The sequence below is a fragment of the Alligator mississippiensis genome, chromosome 4 (assembly GCF_030867095.1).
Source record: "Alligator mississippiensis isolate rAllMis1 chromosome 4, rAllMis1, whole genome shotgun sequence".
In the NCBI taxonomy this organism is placed as follows: domain Eukaryota; kingdom Metazoa; phylum Chordata; order Crocodylia; family Alligatoridae; genus Alligator; species Alligator mississippiensis.
The window spans coordinates 119,499,516-119,518,562 of record NC_081827.1 but is presented as its reverse complement, the minus strand read 5'-3'; the positions used below and the strand labels follow the sequence as shown (position 1 = coordinate 119,518,562).

Here is a 19,047-nt window from a genome sequence, read left to right as displayed (position 1 = left end):
TTGTGCCACAGGATGGCCTTGCAGACGGGAGCTGAGTATCATGGGGTGACAGCAAACTCTTTAAAACCAGAAATTGATAAACTTCCCGCGGTCTGGGAAGAAGTCTGGCCACCTCTAATCCCTGTGGCCAGGCACTTGTCCTTTTTCATGCATCTCTGTCTGACACTCCACGTCTGGACCCTTGAGCCACCCTGTAACAAGGGTGCAAGTCTCGTGCCCCTGGTGGAGGACTAAATACTGCAGAGCAGTGGACCGCCCTGTAAGCAGGGCCAAGGACTCTGTGCCTTTGGGGACAGCTCTGTCCTTTGACGGTCCTGACGGCCCTCCCTGTAAGCAGGGCAATGAGCCTTTCCCTTTTGCCCCCAGTGGACAGTGTGACTAGTGAGATGGACCATGCCCGGTAACGAGGGTGCGAGTCCCATGTCTCTTGGAGGGCTAGATCGTGCAGAGCTGGGGACCACTCTGTAAGCAGGGTCCAGTTCAAAATGTGCCTTTGAGGACAGCTCTGTCCTTAGCCAGGCCTGAGGGCCCTCCCTGTAAACAGGGCTCTGGGCCCTTCCCTGTTGCCCCCCTGTGGGCAGTCTGACTAGTCAGACGGGCCGTGCCCTGTAACGAGGGTTCGGTCCTGTGCTTCCTGCTGCACAGCTAAGTTCTGCGGAGCTGTGGAGCGCCCTGTAAGCAGGGTGTAGGTCGCAATGTGCGTTTGAGGACAGCTCTGTCCTTTGCCAGGCCTGACGGCCCTCCCTGTAAGCAGGGCTTTCTGGGCCTGTCTCTTTTGTCTCTAACCCTAACCCGCCCCCCCAACCCCGTAATCGGGGTGGGTCACCCCCAACCTCGATTTGAGGGCTGAAGCTTCGTTTAGTCCTCTGGGCATTCTGGCTTCTGCCCTCTTGTCCTCTAGGCACGGGGCAGCTTTGACCCCCGGTTGAGACTGCCTGAGGCACCCGTCAGCTGGCATTCAGGGCTTTGCAGGTTTTCTCCGGGCGTCATGCCCCAGGAGCCAGCTGTGTGCAGGGAGCACCGCCCTGTCAGCAGGGTTGTCGGTGCTTGTGGTCACCGTTCATAGTGCCACCTTACCAGAGTCCTGGCCCGTTGCACTCTGCTTCTGGCTGGCCCAGACGTCAGCAGCCGAGCATGCAGATGTCTGCCCTCCCCCATTTCCACGGATAGAGGACAGACTAGCAGCAGATTCAGGTATGGGTTAAAATGGGAGAGAAGTTGCAGCCCATAGACTTTTCCTTCAACGTGGTGAGTTAAATGCAGTGTCCGTCTGTTTGTTATAGGCCTTGATAGGAGAAGCAGGAAAGATGGCGCACAAGCAGGACTCAGCTGACAAGGACGGAAGAAGACCATGTCAAGGTAAGGGAGTTTCGATGCGGTGCCTTTTATTTATTTTGGTCCCATTGCCAAGCCGTAGACCTTGGGATTGGGGGCCTTGGAAGTTTGCATTGCTGGCACCTTCTTACAACCAGGATTGGTGTCTTAGCTCGTGATGTTGTCATACGTGGATAAGTCGTAGGTGGAGTACTGAGGATCTTGTAAACCAGAGGTATGTCACATATGCTTTCTTTTTACAAGGCGGCAAGCTCTAGGACAGTGGGCATTGTGAGCTTGCTGTCGCTTGGGTTCGGTCTGGCAGCCGCAAGCGCACAGTTGTTCCTTCCCCCTGTGGAAGAAGGGAAAAATGGAGTTGAATCTCCATTATGTGTAAAAGTGCAAAACATATATTCAGCTTGGGCTATGAAAAAGTCAAAAGGACGTGACCTGAAACTGCCAGACTAACACAGACAGACAGACCATCCTGTCCTAGTCTAGTAAAAACAAAAACTTAGCAGAAAAGTAACCACAATCCAGCCTGCTGAGTCGGCCCAAAAAGGGAAGTGACCCCTGAGGTTACAAGTCAGAAGACCCTTAAAATCTGCTAACAAAAATAAATTGAAGACATGCGCATTACTAACAAAGTCATGGCAAATGCTGATTTGGTATATGTCGTTGCTATATTTATGATGTCATATTTTTTATATGAACTTTCCTCACCTGTTGTATGGGGTCAGACCTCTTCACAATTCTCCAATTGTGTATGAGTCTGTCCAGAATGCATTCTCTAATAAACCAAGCTTCTGCTGACCTGACCTAAAGTTTGCTGCATGTGTTTACCACGACAATTTCCTGGTGCCATGACTCGGATCCACGACACGGATTGAGGAAGGAAGACCGCAGGCTGCTTCCCCTGAACCCCATGGCGCCAAACTTAAGAGGTGAGAGACCTAATTTAAAATCTCTAATGGAGTTTCGAAGGAAGGCTGCCTGTAGGCTCCTGACTTAACCGTGGTGACTGGATCCAAACCTTATTGAATACAGGTCAGTTTAGAACCTTACTGCTGGCTAGTTTTTTGTCTGGTAAAGGATCCAATTTTGTGTTTGGTAACATACGTTGTATTTGGGGAGAAACTGTTTAAAGCACCTTCATCCAACATAACATCGGGCTTGTAGTTAATTAACTAAAGGCAGTGTGGGGGAGGAGGTCTAGCTGACTGAATGAATGTGTGTGTGTATGTATTCAGAAAAATGAGCCACTGACCAGGTCTGGGACTAAGGCTGAGTCTAGCCGCCCTGATTCTGCCTAAAAAGGTAGCATCGAAAGCAAGGGGGCCCAGCTGAAACCTCGTGACCCAGTGGACAGGTGTCTAAGTGATTTTGTCTTTTCCAAACCCCTTGTCCTAGTAGCTTCTGCCAAAAAGCAGAAGTGAAAGGATCCCTTTTGTGTTTCCCTCCCTGCTTCCACTGTATGAGCTGGTGTCGGGTCAGTAGCCTTTTGTCTGGGCGGTAAGAAACTGCGGGGCAAGGCACTGAGCGGCCCGGACATCCTAAGCCTTTCCTGCATCTTCCTGTGTAATTGAAAATGGGGATAGGTCAGTCAAGGAACTCTGGCATACTTTATGTATACACACTGTTCTCCCAAGACTTGCAAGTATCTGGATATGTGAAACCGGTATACTAGGGATGATCCCATGAAGCAATTTCCACAGGAAGGAACATTTGATCAAGATAAAGTAGTGCACTTACAGGGGGCTTTAGAGTCCCAGAGATCTAAGACGTCACAAATTCAGTGGAATGTTTTGTTTGGTTTTGTCTTGTTTTTGTTTTTTTTTTAATTTGGTATGAAGAGATGTCTAAAAGATGCTCTGAATCTCAAAATCGAAGTCTAAAAGATTCTCAAGAAAAATTAAAACAGCAATTAAGAGCTGTTCGGGAGAAATTGGCTGCTCCCCCAAATTATATGCCGGCCATCGCTCCGTTGTATCCAGCTTTGCCTGGGGCGCCCCTTCCACCGGAGCCAGCAAAAGACATTCTTGATTTCTCCTCCAATCCCACTCTCATGAGAACCCCACCACAACAGCCAGCTCAACACCAAGCTGCAACACAACCTAATTTATTGATAAATCCACCTTATGAGCCTCCTAGCCCGGACTCCACCACCCCGTCAGTCACAAGGTGGCTATGTGCCATGAATCTCCGGTCCAGTAGTGCTCAAGTATATCCACTGCAGCAAATGCCAAGTGTTGATCAACAAAGACGAGGTGGTATCGTTACTGTGCATGCACCCTGGACTCCAGGTGATCTTTACAATTTAACCCAGAAATTCCCTAAAATCAGGGAAGATCCAGAAAAATTTCAAGAAGAATTACAAATTGTTATAACCTGTTATAATCCAACAAGGGCAGATATAGACCAACTTTTACAAGCCATTTTGCCCAAAGAAACAAGGATACACCTTTATACTTCCTGTTCATAGCCAACTGAAGACCCGGGAACTAGTCAAGACTTTATTAACAAAAGAAAAGCTTTGGTTCAGGCAATTACAATCTGCCCGAAGAGGGCAGACTGGACCAAAATCAATACTTGTAAGCTACTAAATTTCTTTTTCTACCTCATTCTCCTGAAACCATAAATATAGTTGGTATAAGTAGACAACCTATCCCACATCCTGTCTCTGAACCTGTATCTGTCTCTATTAGCCCTTTGTCTGAAAATCATGCCTTTCTTCTTAGTCCCTGTGCTCCTGTCAACCTTCTTGGGAAGGATTTGCTGTGTAAACTGGGATGCGTGATTTATTGTAACCCAGAGGGTGTTTACCTTAAAGTACTGGAACATAGGGAAACCAATCTTGTGGCTTTGCTAACCCAGGAGTACTCTGATCCCAACACTTCCTTCTTGCAAGAGGAACTGTTGGCACGGGTACCTCCACAGCTGTGGTCCACCCATGCGAATGAAGTGGGGCACATGCTGAGTGCTAAACCAGTGCATATTACTTTAAACCCTGCCAAGCCACTTCCTCGTGTCCCGCAGTACTCTATCTCAAAGGATGCTGAGGAAGGAATTAAGCCTGTCATTTTCTCACTCCTTGAGCAAGGGATTATTGTCCCAACACACTCCCCTCGCAACACACCTATCCTACCTGTTAAGAAACCTGGTAAAGATGCGTATCGTTTTGTACAAGACCTCTGAGCTGTAAATGCTGCTGTTTTACCCGCTTTCCCTGTGGTCCCTAACCCTGCTACTATTCTTTCCTGTATCCCCTCTGACGCTGCTTATTTTACAGTAGTAGACCTTTGTTCTGCTTTTTTCTGTATCCCCGTTCATGAGGATAGCCAGTATCTGTTTGCATTTACTTATCAAGGACTCCAATATACCTGAACAAGACTCCCTCAGGGATATACAGAATCTCCCACTCTGTTTTCCAGATCCTAAAAAAGGATTTAAATTCTATCATGTTCAAAGGGGGGGTCCACCCTTGTTCAGTATGTTAATAATCTGCTGTTAGCCTCACCCACTTTAAAAGCCTGCAAGCAAGATACTTTAATACTTGTTACGGCCTTAGCTCAGAAGGGCCACAAGACCTCAAAATCTAAGCTACAGCTTTGTAAGCCTAAGGTACACTACTTGGGGCATAATATTTCAGGTGGAGAATGCCACCTTTCCTCTGGTAGAATTAAAGCTGTCTTTGGCATTCCCAAACCTATGACTAAGAAACAAATAAGGAAATTCCTAGGTGCAATGGGTTATTGTAGAAAGTGGTTCTCGAGTTATGCTGCTCTCACAAAACCCTTGCAATCATTTACCCATGATACCACTCCAGAACCCCTACCTTGGACTCCTGAAGCTGAGCAAGCATTTGTAGCCCTTAAACAAGCCCTCACCATTGCTCCCGCTCTTGGACTCCCTAATTACAAGAAACCTTTTACTTTGTTTTGGCATGAACGGGAAGGAATTGCTTTAAGAGTACTTACTCAGCTGCATGGTGAAAATCATCGCCCAATTGTGTATTATAGTTCTGCCCTTAATTCTGTGGCTACAGGATTTCCCCCTTGCCTCCGTTCAGTAGCCGCTGCCGCTTTATTGGTTGAAAAGGCTGATACTCTAGTTCTAGGACACCCTTTAACTGTTGCAGTTCCCCATGCTGTGATGGCTCTTCTTCTGAAGGGCAAGACTCAGCATATTTCCAATTCCCGTCTTACTAAATATGAGAAACTTTTGCTGTCAGCTGCAAATGTAACCTTAAATCGCTGTTCAATTTTGAATCTGGCATCACTTCTGCCAATTGCCTCTGATGGTGAACCTCATGATTGCCTATCTGTCACAACTTAATTGTTAACCCCTCGAACTGACCTTAAGGACATTCCTATCCCAAATTCTGACCTTGTTCTGTTTGTAGATGGTTCCTACCTTAGAAATGATGCTGGCAAATTGGTTGCAGGATATGCAGTATGCACTCAGCATGCTGTTTTAGAAGCCTATTCCTTACCTCAAGCTCATTCTGCTCAAGCTGCTAAACTCATTGCTTTAACACGTGCCTGCATCCTTGCAAAAAAATCAAATCACAACCATTTATACTGACTCTAAGTATACTTTTAGTGTTGTTCATAATTTTGAACAAATTTGAAAACAAAGAGGATTCCTTACTTCATCGGAAGCCCAAATCAGTCATGGTTGTTATGTCAAAAAACTTTTGGAAGCTGTTCAGTTGCCCTCTGCTATTGCCATTGTTAAATGTAAAGCTCATAAAAAACCTTTTAATGATGTCACACGAGAAAATGATCTGGCAGATTGTTCTGCCAAAAATGCGGCCCTTTCTAACCCGCAGGCTCCTAACTCTGTTTTTGTTTATTTTTCAGCAAACCAGTCTCCTCTGGCTAGCCTCTCAAACCTAGCCTTTCTTCAAGATCAGGCCACAAAAAAGAAATAAAATGACTGGTTGAGTGCAGGGTGTTCACTGCACCCTGATTCTCTATGGCGCTCCCCAGACGGCCACCTGGTAGTGCCTAAAGAGCTTTTGCCATACCTTGCTCGTCTGACTCATTCAGAAGCCCATACCAGCAAGGGATGCATGATTGCTGCAGTACAAAAGGATTAGTTTGCCCAAAATTTTCCTTCCATGGCACAACAGTACTGCAGCTCCTGTCCCATCTGTTTAGCTCACAACATTGGGCAACGGGTAAAAACGACACCTGCAGCCCATCCCCCTCCATGGGGACCATTTGTAAACTTGCAAATTGATTTTATGCAACTACCTAAGTGTTGTTCTTATGAATACATTCTTGTTATTATTGATATGTTTTCTGAATGGGTAGAAGCCTACCCATGCGTACATGCTGATTCCATTACTGTAGCAAAAAATTGCTCAAAGAATTCATCCCTAAGTTCAGATTGCCTCTTACAATAAATAGCGACAGAGGCACCCATTTCACAGAACAGATAGTAAAAAAAAAAAAAAAAAAAAAAAATCTGCCAAGCACTCAACATACAGCAACATCTACACTGCAGTTATCATCTACAGTCAAGTAGTGCTGTAAATTGTAAAAACTCAGATTTGAAAACATACATTTCAAAGATCTGTGCTGAAACAGGTCTCAAATGGCCTGATGCACTGCCCATTGTACTTATGCACATTAGAAACACGGTCAACAGAAAACATGGATTAACCCCTTATGAAATACTCATGGCACAACCCATGAGAATGGGGCTACAGGTGGTGTAGCTGGCACACCAAGAAGACCTACAATTAACTGATGAAACTGTACTAAATTATTGCAAAGCATTAATGAAGTATGCTAAGTCTGTTCACTCACAGGTCCAAAAAGCTTTACCTCAACCACTAGATGTTCCTGAGCACAACCTTGAGCCAGAAGATTAAGTCTATATAAAAGTTCATCAACGAAAAATGCACTCCAACCCAGATAGAAAGGACCCTTTCAAGTGCTGCTGACCACTAACACTGCTGTTCGTTGCCAAAGTCATCAGATGTGGACTCACGCCTCGCACTGCAAGAAGGTATTACCACCGTTGGACCCCGAGGCAGCTGTATTCCAGCCAAAATTAGAACCTTTCCCTGAGGCCAAGGACAAAGACCCTCAAGACCTCACTCAAGCAAGTGAGGATTATCAAGGCGCAGGTGATAGTGATCTCACTGATAAACCTAACACCCTGATCCAACTAATTCCATCAGTTGGAGAGCCAAGGTATCATCTGTGTCCTCGGAAGACGTAAATGTTTCCATTTGGAAGATCCCAACCCCAACCCAGACCCAGGGCCGAAGATATCGGCCCTCTAGGCAACCTAAGCTCAGAAAATGAGAAGAAACTTTCATTGCCCTCTTGGGTGTGGTTAGTAGTAGAATTTGTCCTACTGGTGTGGGTATTATTCATTGTTGAAATATTTTGTCCTTTCTGTCTTTAAGACTGAATCAATGCTATTAGCGTCAAGGTGAACAAATAGACAATGAAAACCTGAAGAATTGCCTTCAGAGGCAAGCCAAACAATACCTGCCAACATGTTTCGTATAATAAGACTGTTCATATTACTATTAGCCTTGCCATTGCCAGTTTATTCTAATGTTTATTTGCACTTCCTACAAAGGGTAGCTATAGCCTTAAATGCTTCTAACTGCTGGATTTGTGGACTCACCCCCAGAGCCCATGATGAAGGATTTTTAATGATAACATAGCCCTTAACTTTCATGAACCTAACTGCACATCCTGGGAGTCTCAACAATAAAACCTAGAATGATGCAGAGTACCTTAAAGTAATTCCAGAACAAGGTTATTTTTGTTGAGTCCGAAACCAATCCCAGATTCAAAATTATTTTGTCCAAATAATTTTGGACAAATAATCCTGGGTCTCCTGGCTTATAAGCAAGGCACAGGTCTCCTGCTCTTCTTTCTCCAAATCTTGGGCTACTTTGTGCGGTTGGGCAGTGGGGTTACCTAAGGATTACAGGTAGGCTGCAGGAACCCCTTCACAGCAGAGCTGAAAAAGGAAAAGCTGCAGCTGCTTGATACGCGCTTAGGCTGTGTTGACTTACCCCTTCACCACCAAGTCTTCCGAGGGCTGCAAGAACAAAGCCTGAGACAGGGTGTGAGATGCAAGGAAAACCAGCCAGGGAAAAGGGTGCAAAAGAAAGGGACTCTGGACACAGTGACTGACCTGCTGTTAGGTCTCAGTCATGTAAGAGCCAAAATGTGGCTGAGGGAGCCTTGGAGCAGTGGGGCCTCCCTGTAAGAAGGAAGCTGGTCACACCCCCCTTGTTTTAAAAGGACACCAACCTTGCAAGTATAATGGGCGCTGTGCTACATTCTTTTATATTTTTAGTGTGGTGTGCAATTCATTGCCAGCCAACTCCACTTCTGTTTTAGGTACTATTGCAGGTCCCTGAAGGGCAGCTGGAGAAGAAGGAACAGAAGCAGGACAAGAAAGCTCAGAAACAACAAGTGTGGGTTGGGGTGGACAGGAGGAAGAGAGGTGGACTTGTTTAATGTATGCTTACCAAGTACAAATGGAGACTGTTGTGTGCATCTCTACACTTTCAAATGTTCATTAGGAGCAAGCAGCTGTAAGATGCTTCAAGTTGCACATGCATTCAGTCTTGGGTTGGCCCCAACTTGTAAGCAATGAGGTTGAGGCATTGTGCTAGTTGTGCGTATTGATATGTGGCAGTCTAGGTTTTTGCAGGTTGTTTGGTTTTGCTAGTTGAGCAGTTGATCAAAATAGATTTGATTGAAAGTAGCATGTAGGGTTTTCTGAGTTTGGTTGTTAAGCAGTTCTTAGTGTTAAGTGTAGAAATGCAGGTTTGTGCTCAGTTCTGTTAGTGGCTTGACTATCTTGCTTTGGCTGTAGGTTGTGGGGCCAATTTGAGGCTGTTTGTGGTACGATTTGTTTGCGTCTGTAAGTTAAAGCTCCATGGCTGTTTGAAAGGATTAATCTCCATCTCCACAGGAACAAAGATCTCCCGTGTCCAAATGATCCTAAAGGTAGTTGGCGTGCTCAACATCAAACCAGATGTGCACAATTGAACAATAAACAGTATAAAAAACTTTTCACTTTGTGGCTGGTGCTCTTCTACACTGAGAAGACTTGGCCATTATCCTTTCCTATTGAGAGCTGGCTGGAGAAATAAACTTTTTCATTCTGTCTTCTGATCTGATCTGTGTTCTTACTTGTTGAATGCAAATATTTCCTGTTCTGATTTACAAATGGTAAAATAATGTGATAGGTGATGCCTAGTCACCAATGTACAACTGTTAATGCACTGTAGGAAATCAGTCCTGATTTAGTTGAGGAAATACAAAATAAGGTACAGTGAAGTTGTGGTGCTTGGGTGCAATCTGTTGAAGTTCAGCTGTCCCTTGCCTCAAAAGAAAAAAATGGTCCCAATAAAAAGAAAATGCTCAGGAAACTTTGTGATCTTCTTGGTGTTTTTTTAGTCTAGTTGTTTCAGGCCTTCTTGTCTGAATGCCTTGAGTACAAGTCTTGCTATTTCTAATGGCATGGTGTGGGTGTTTTTTAATATAAAATAAAATGGGCCTGAGGATGTATCTTAAGAAACAAGGTCCAAGTTGTCACTGAGCTACCAATTAACCAGTTGGGTTTGGATTATGCTGCCGTAGGATGATAACACAGAGACGCAGCTGCCGGGCAGGCACCAGGGGTGTCTAGGGCCCTTGTGAGTCCAGCCACTGATCTGAGCATCCTCCACATCTATGGCATGCATTTGGGGCATGATCAGTCCTGACTCTGAGGGTTTGGGGGGGCGGGGTGCAGCAGCAACTCCCACCATATCTGTTTTGGGATGTGTTTCCTTAAGGACAAGAAGGGACTGAGGCAGGGAGCAGTTCAGCACTGTTACCTTGGAAAACTGCAACATTCCCAAGGACTGGATGCATGGGGTATTAAAGAGGTGAGAGTGTAACAGGTTGCTCTCTCCCCTTTTAGGAGCACTGGGACTGAGGACTATTGGAGTGGGAATGCTGGGCAAGAAAGTGGCCTAGAGATGCCTGGGTCTCTGCCAGTGCAGAGTTCACGAGTCCCCCAAGCTTAGCACCTTCCAACACCAAGGCTGTGGGTGGTTACTAGTCCAGCTGGACTCGGAGAGCTTCCTGCTCTTGTCGAGGGTGAGGGGTGCAGGGCCAGCCACAATGCCACAAGCCAGGAACCCCGATCACTGCTGCAAGCACTCACAGCCCAGTGCAACCTATCAATGCTGGGTGCTGTACCGGTGCCATGGGCAGGAGCTGTGGGGTGTGCCAGTTTGGGGGCTCGGGCCAAGCTGTGACCCAACAGCGGCCAGGTGAGACATTGACACTGGAGAGGCTCCAGGTCAGGACCAGTGCCGCTGAAGCTCTGCAGAGGCAGGGCCTGTGCAAACCCTCCAGAACCAGGCTCAGCTGCACCCTGACATTGGGGTAAGCTTTGCCCCCCCCCCCCCCCGAGTCCAATCCCGTGCGCTGAGCAGGAGAAGGGCTTGTAGCAATTGCTGCTGGTTTCAGATGAGCTGTACAGCTGCAGTTTGGATCTAGGGGATGCACAGCAAGAGGAAGGAAAGTGTGCTGGGGATACCCAAGAGCTGGTAGCTATCTCTGGGTTTGCATCATGCCAAGCAGGACACTTGGGGTCAGAGCCAAAAAGGGATAGTGGCTCTTTCAGAGGCTTGTAACCATGCTAGTTGGATAGAGCTGGCTCCAGTTAGGAGCAAGGGCTTAGAGGGGTTCTGCATTAGGTTTGACTCACACTTCCCTGCCTCTCTTTTGCTGCATTCATCAATGAAGTTACCCTCTTCATGCAAACCCACAGCAGCTCATCTGCTGGACCCACCAACAGCACAGGAGGTAGGAAACAAGTTAAAAAAAATTGGGGGAATCATAAAATAAACCCTCACAAACTGGCCAAGGTTTCCAGTTCCATTTTATTTAGTGGTGGAGGATCTGTGGTAGCAGATAAGAGTATTTTCTGGACCTGAATCGAAGCAGACCAGTGGGGCTTCAAGCAGGTGAGAATCATTCTGGGCAATGATCCTCATTGGGTGTTGTGGTATGAGAGATGGGGATGGGAGATATTGGGGAAAGGAGAGCGCAGCTTCTAGAGAGTGCATGTGGCCATGCCTGTATACAGTGACCTGCAAGAAAGGCTAAAGTCAGGAGGTTGGAGAACCTGGTCCTGGGTCAACATCCAGACAGATTGTCTCTGTTGCACTCACATTTCCCTGCCTGCCAGGCATAAAGTGCAGCCAACAGGCCCCAGGGGCCCTGGTCTGGGCAGGGAATAGCTTGACCACCCCCAGGCAGTGCAGGACAAGGCCAGACACCCTCCTATCCACCTCCACTCTTTGTCTGGCCCCTGCCATAGTGGCATTAGCAGGAGGCTTGGTTTGTAGCAGGGGCATTTAACATAGACAGGGGCAGTCACATGGCACCACCTCAGGGCCAGGGTGTTCTTGGCTCAGGGCAAGTCAGCAGGGCTTAATGGAGCCACAAGCAGCCACGTGATGCTGAGAGTGTGTGTCTGCATGGGGTAGCCCCAGCGTGGTGCCCTTGGCTGTCCCCTCAGCTGTGCTGCTGCCCTGGCTCAGCCTAAGCAGCAGGCATCCTAGAAGGAGTGCCCTGCATCACCCTTTGTCTCCAGGTCCATCTGTCCCATGGTGCAGGGGTGACAGAAGCTGCTCGTTCTCTTCAAGGGCTGCGCAGTTGAGGCATTGAAACTGCACTGGGCACAACACAGCTGACTGGGGGAGCTGGATCACACCATCTTCACCCTCTGGACAGGGAACTAATTAAGGGGCACACTGCTGCCCAGTGACCTGCAAGCTAGGCTCTAAACAGCCTCTGTCCCCTGCTCCCTTCCTCATTCCTGCTCCTGTCTTACCAGAATCATGCAGCCTGCTGCTTGCATGCCACCAGACTGACCAGGTCAGTGTAATCTGAGATGGTTTCAGAGGAGCAGGTTCTGGAACCTCTTGGATGTGCTCAATGACACACCCAGCATCTCTTACAGCTGCCTCCACTGACTCCTGGTCCAGGCCCAGGCAGGAGAAGTTGTGCTGCCCAACCAAGTAGTAGGTTCCTTTCAGAACTGTATTTAACACCAGGTGTCCCCCCGGCTTCACCAGGGAGCTGATGTTCTTCACGGCTGCACGAAAGGTGGCCAGGTCTTTGCAGACAGCTTCCAAGCACAGCATGGAGAGCAGGCAGTCAGCCATGGGCAGTGTCACGGGGGCCAGAGGGCTGCGTTTCCTCACATCGCATTTCAGAACCTGCTTCACTTTCTTCCTCAGTTTCTCTTCCTTCTCAGCCCACTTTTCCCTGGGAAGAAGTGTCTAGCGAGTGATATTGTTGGGTTACCTACCTGCCTGGGGGCTCGTGTACAGAGAAACAGGAGGCTGTTCAACGAAACCAAAAGGCAGAGCACTAAAATGGGCAAAAGGTGATGCTCTTGCCCATGCAATGCACAGTCTGGCTGTGGAACTTGCTCCTGTAAGAGGCCAGGAGCCAGGCAGGAGGTGGAGACAGCAACATGCTGCCAGAACCAAAGGGCTGGATTAAAACCATGAGTGGCTCTGCACCATCCTTGGATTACAGTATCAGCACAGCCTGAGTGATAACCAGGTGGTCCCCTCTGCTGGGAAGAAGGTGCTAATTCGAATAATAGAAAATGAGGGCTGAAAGGGACCTCAGTTCAACCCCATGCTTAAAGCAAGACCTTACTTTATCATCCCAACCTAGGCTTTGTCTAGCCAGGTCCCTCCAAGAATGGAAATGCCACCACCTCTCTGGGTAACCTGTTCAGTGCTTTACCACCATCCTAATGAGAAAGTTCTTGCTAATATCTAACCTCAACTTCTCTTGCTGCAACTTGAGACCATTGCTCCTTGTGCCTGGAGGGAGGAACTCCTGCAGTCGCTGCATACAGACCTGACAGTTGTCGTACCATAAATTGTTTGCACTGCCTCATTCACCTAGTGCCAGTGGTGCACAGTACATGGTGCAGTGCAATGGTAGGCAGATTGCAGGATCTAATAAAGGAAGCAGGTTTCTGCACACTAATGTCCATGCCTCTCTGAACCAGGTGATGTCTAAGGTGCCACCCTGCCCTGCCTTCTGCCTAAGACAGATATCCAAAACTACCTCATTGCAATACTGTGATCCTCAAAGGTTAAGCCAGTGTGTGGGGCTGGGCCAGCCTGGCTGTTGTGCATCACTACAGAGCCTGGCATAGTGGAGCCATTGTACTGTATTTCCTGCCAGAAGTGCTTTTTTTGGTTCCTATATTAAAAACTCCTCCTGTATCCATTACACCTGTGCTCTGACAGGTGCCCTAGGAAGTGTGTGGTTGTGTTTTCATCTCACAGGCCACCACAAACCTTCTTCCCCTCCTGGAGAGGGAGGGAAAGGCCCATTCTGCCTTAGTGGGTGCCAGCAACCAGGCTCCTACTTCTGTCCCTGCAGTTCGCACACGTATTTCACTGCCGGGGTCAAGTCCAATGCTCCCAGCTCCTTCAGCCATTCTCCAGCTCCTGGTGGTTCCAGTTCAGATAGTCCGAAATGATGATCTTGTTAAACTTCTCCCAGGCAGAAAGGAGCTGGTAAATGGTGGGGCTACTGCCAATATCTATCAGGATGTCATCCTTCACATCACCTGTGTTGGAACAGGGGACAGCATCATGACCCTGGCACGGGAGGCACTTGCTCCTGTCTGGGGGTTGTGCTGGCTGTGGGTGCTTCTTCCTAATTGCTGCATCATGCAATTGCACAGTGCGAACTGTGTAACAGTTTTTTAGTGTGCTTTGAGCTGCCAAGTGAGCCACAAGGCCCAGTTGGCAGAGTGTTGGAGGTGGAGTTAGATAGATATAGATATTTCAATATAGATATTTATCTATATATTACAAAGAGAAAAATAAATATTTTTGCAAAAAAAAAAAGATGCACTGGCTGGTATCTCCTCGCAGTGCACCAGCAACCCAACCCAGTGTTCACACGGCCAGGACCTTGGCTCCTCTGGCCCAAGCCCACAGCAGGGATGCAGGACACCGCAGCCCTTCAAAGGCTTTGGACAAGTCCGTGAATCTTTCTCCTTCCTGAATGCTGAATGGGGATCATGAGTGAGCTATTCCCATGTGCCCAACTTCCTGGTCCCGAAAAACCTGTCTCAAGCACCCATGCTGCTCCCCTTGCACAAGTGCAGGCCCACAGTTCCACCTCTCCCCATTCTCTGGCCTCATGCTCCCCGCTCCAGGTCTGCCAGTGCCGCGTGCCCCTCAAAACCACCTGCTAGTCCAGCCCCCACCTTGCTTGAACAGAGACTGGCACCCACGTGGACCAAGGTGAGGAAACCCAGTAGCCAAAACTCATGGCAACATATTCACATGGTGGGTGGCAGACTTTACCTACTGCCCCTGGCTCCATAGAGAAGCCAATGGTGTGTGATGCACACAGCGCTGCAGAAAGCTGCTCCATCATGGCCCTACGGCTTCTCACTACCCAGACAGCAGTTTTGTCCCCTGTCATTTGTATTCATAGATTCATAGATTCATATATGTTACGGTCGGAAGGGACCTCAATAGATCATTGAGTCTGACCCCCTGCATAAGCAGGAAAGAGTGCTGGGTCTAGATGACCCCAGCTAGATACTCATCTAACCTCCTCTTGAAAACCCCCAGGGTAGGGGAGAGCACCACCTCCCTTGGGAGCCCGTTCCAGACCTTGGCCACTCGAACTGTGAAGAAGTTCTTCCTAATGTCCAATCTAAATCTGCTCTCTGCTAGCTTGTGGCCATTGTTTCTTGTAACACCCGGGGGCGCCTTGGTAAATAAATACTCACCAATTCCCTTCTGTGCCCCCGTGATGAACTTAAAGGCAGCCACAAGGTCGCCTCTCAACCTTCTCTTGCGGAGGCTGAAAAGGTCCAGTTTCTCTAGTCCCTCCTCGTAGGGCTTGGTCTGTAGGCCCTTAACCATACGAGTGGCCCTTCTCTGGACCCTCTCCAGGTTTTCTGCATCCTTCTTGAAGTGTGGCGCCCAGAATTGCACGCAGTACTCCAACTGCAGTCTGACCAGCGCCCGATAGAGGGGAAGTATCACCTCCTTGGACCTATTCGTCATGCATCTGCTGATGCACGATAAAGTGCCATTGGCTTTTTTGATGGCTTCGTCACACTGCCGACTCATGTTCAACTTGGAGTCCACTAGGACTTCAAGATCCCTTTCCACTTCCATGCCACCCAGCAGGTTATTTCCTAGGCTGTAGGTGTGCTGGACATTTTTCCTCCCTAGGTGCAGCACTTTGCATTTCTCCTTGTTGAACTGCATTCTGTTGTTTTCTGCCCACTTGTCCAACCTGTCCAGGTCTGCTTGCAGCTGTTCCCTGCCCTCCGGCGTGTCCACATCTCCCCATAGCTTTGTGTCATCTGCAAACTTGGACAGAGTACATTTCACTCCCTCGTCCAAGTCGCTGATGAAGACATTAAAGAGTATCGGTCCAAGGACCGAACCCTGCGGGACCCCACTGCCCACACCCTTCCAGGTTGAAACCGACCCATCCACCATGACTCTCTGGGTGCGACCCTCCAGCCAATTCGCCACCCACTGGACTGTGTAGTCATCCAAGTCACAGCCTCTTAACTTGTTCACCAGTATGGGGTGGGATACCGTATCGAAGGCCTTCCTGAAGTCTAAGTGTACGACATCCCCCCCTCCTCCTGTGTCCAGGCGTTTCGTAACCTGGTCATAAAAAAAGACTAGATTGGTCAGGCATGATCTGCCTGCCACGAACCCGTGCTGGTTTCCCCTCAGCATAATTTGTCCTGCCGGGCTCTCGCATATGTGAGCCTTGATAATTTTTTCAAAGACTTTGCCAAGGATGGAGGCGAGACTGACTGGCCTATAGTTGCCTGGGTCCTCCTTCCTCCCCTTTTTGAAAATGGGGACCACGTTGGCCCTTTTCCAATCCTCCGGGACTTGGCTCGTGCGCCATGAGCGTTCACATATTCCTGCCAGTGGCTCTGCAATGACGTCAGCCAGTGCCTTCAGCACCCTCGGATGGAGCTCATCCGGGCCTGCCAACTTAAAGGCATCCAGTTCTTCCAAGTGACTCTGCACCATCTCAGGGTCTACGCATGGAAGTCCAGCGCCTCGCTGCTGCCTCTCTACAACCCCAGTAAGAGACTTGTCGTGCCCCTCGCTTAGGAACACTGAGGCAAAGTACTCATTGAGGAGTTCAGCCTTGTCCCCTCTGTCCGTCACCAATTGTTTCTGACCATTTAGCAGGGGTCCTAGTCCTCCCTGCGTCTTCCTTCCTTTTACTCCCTATATATCTAAAAAACAATTTCTTGTTGTCTTTTACTTGGGTTGCCATCCTCAGCTCCATGGTAGCTTTGGCCCGTGTAACTGCTTCCCTACAAGCACGAGCAGAGGAGGTATATTCGTCTTTGGTGATCTCTCCCTGTTTCCACTTTTTTTGTGCTCCCCTTTTGGCCCTTAGGCTGCCCTGGATTTCTGCGGTCAGCCAGGGAAGCCTCCTGGCCCCTTTCCCTCTTTTGCCTCGCTCGGGGATCGTCTTGCTTTGTGCCCGAAGGATCGTTTCCTTAAGGCACAGCCACCCTTCTTGGGCTCCCATCACTTCAAAACTCCTACTCTGCAGTGCGTCCTTGACTAATCGCCTGAGTTCATTGAGATCAGCTTTCCTAAAGTCTAGCACTTTCACCCTACTAGTTACCTTACCCACTCAACATCTTATGGTGAATTCTATTATTAGGTGATCTCTGTCCCCCAGATGGCTACCGATCTGGAGGTCCCCTACCATGTCATCCCTTGTTGCCAATACCAGATCCAGTATGGCATTCCCCCTAGTGGGACCATGTACGTCCTGTGTCAGGTGGAGGTCCTGTACACAGGTTAGAAACCTGTGTGAGCAGTGGGACTTTGCTGTCTGTGACTCCCAGCAGATGTCCAGGTAGTTTAGGTCTCCCATGACTACCGCCTCTTTAGCTTTTATGGTCTCCGAGAGTTGCCTCAGGAGCCCCGAATCTCTTTCTTCCCCTTGATGTGGGGGTCTGTAGCAGACCCCTACCACCAAATCCCTTTCTCCTTGCCCCCCATGTAGCCTAGCCCACAATCCTTCTACTTCCTCATCCTTGGATTCCGTCTTGATGAGGGTTGATGTATATTGCTCATTGACATAGAGCGCAACCCCTCCCCCTTTCTTCTATTGGCCAGACATTCCCTGGCATTGCAAAAGCAAGATCCCTGCCCCAGGGTCCACCCTATCATCAGAAAGCGTGAAATTCCCCTTTAGAGATCATGTTGCAGCACAGAGCAAAGGCAATATGATAGACCTTTTAGTCCTATGCTTGGAAAGGGATCCCTGCAGGGCACGGTGCTATGGACTCACCTGCAGAGAACACCTTGTGCAGGTTTCTCAGGACTGATATCATAAGACTGTTCTTATTGGAAAGACCCTGCCAAAGTTGTACCATGTTTCCAAGTAGTCTCTAGGGTTGAAATATGCCTGGTAGACTTCTCCCTCTGTGAAGTTTGCAGGTGTGTTCATCGTGCTGAAGCGTGTTCCTCTCCCCCTGGACACCTGGGGTTAGAGCACTTGGGGGATAAGGCCCTTGCAAAAGCTTGTAATGTCTAATCACGTGGGTTGGCTCAAACGGGCACTGGGAGGTTTGTTCGGAGCCAGGGCTCCGCCTCCACTTCCTTCGGTGTCACAGGTGGTTCCCATCTGCCTCCCTCTCCTTTAGTTAATTATTAATAAATTAACTTGTTCCTGAAAGCTGGCTACAGCTCTTCTCTTGAACCCACCAACAACTCATGAGGCAAGCAAAAAAATGGGGAGGGGGCACGATCGAGATCCCCTCCAAACTGGCCATGGTTTCCAGCTCCATTGTACTAACAAGTGGAAGCTGCCTCTTTGCACAATTATTTTGCATATCTTACTGAATAAGGGCATTCATGATACAGAGCAGAAAGTGAAGCTTCATGCAGGTGCACTTCATCCTGGGCAATGCTCCTCAGTAGGGCTGTGCGAGACTTTGGACAGTGCTTCGGATCTGGAGAAGCTTTGGACACTTTGGCGTCTGAAGCAACATGTCCATATCAAAGTACTGGCTATGTTAGGCTTTCCGAAGCGCTTCGGAAAAGCTTTGGAGCTGCTTCAGAGACCCTATGGCCATAGGGTATAATGGGGAATCAATGAAATATCTATAACTTTGTTGTTTTCTGTCTGATTTGGATGCAACTTGCAGAACTTGTAACCTCTGCTGAGATCATGAAGCCTGCCAAGTTTCAAGAAGATTGGTGCAGTGGTTTGGGAGGAACTGAACCCCAAATTTCTGAAAGCAAAACTCATGTCACATCTATGTGGGGGTGAAAACTGCAGGGGCCCATGGTGAGGCCACAAAGCCTGCCAAGTTTCAAGGAGATAAGTGCAGGGGTCTGGGGGGAACTGCACCTCAAGCTGCGGACAAGCAAAACTCGTTACATGGGTGCTTGTGCAAATGACTGTGTCTGTTGGGGGTGGGTGGGGCGGGTTGGAAACTACTGCAGGCCTGGCTGCTAAGCTACTGTATTACAAGTTACCAATCAATCATGAGCAGACAAGGTTCCTTGGGTGAATTTGATATCTTTTATTAGAGCAACCCAAATAGTTGGAGAATAGTTATTAAGCAAGCTTTCGGGTTCAAAAACCCTTCGTCAGGCTAAGGAAGTTTCAGCAGTTG

General features: G+C 48.3%; 1 protein-coding gene across 1 annotated transcript in view; it reads right to left on the bottom strand.

Annotated features, from left to right (window-relative positions):
• Window positions 1-17,873, bottom strand: part of LOC102569771 (uncharacterized) — a 70,678-nt gene extending 52,805 nt beyond the window's left edge. The window contains 5 exon segments of the mRNA XM_059726201.1: window positions 12,237-12,632; window positions 13,762-13,834; window positions 13,837-13,965; window positions 17,715-17,780; window positions 17,783-17,873. Coding sequence (XP_059582184.1) covers window positions 12,237-12,632; window positions 13,762-13,834; window positions 13,837-13,965; window positions 17,715-17,780; window positions 17,783-17,873 — 755 coding nt within the window.
• Between the last annotated feature and the right edge of the window lie 1,174 nt (window positions 17,874-19,047).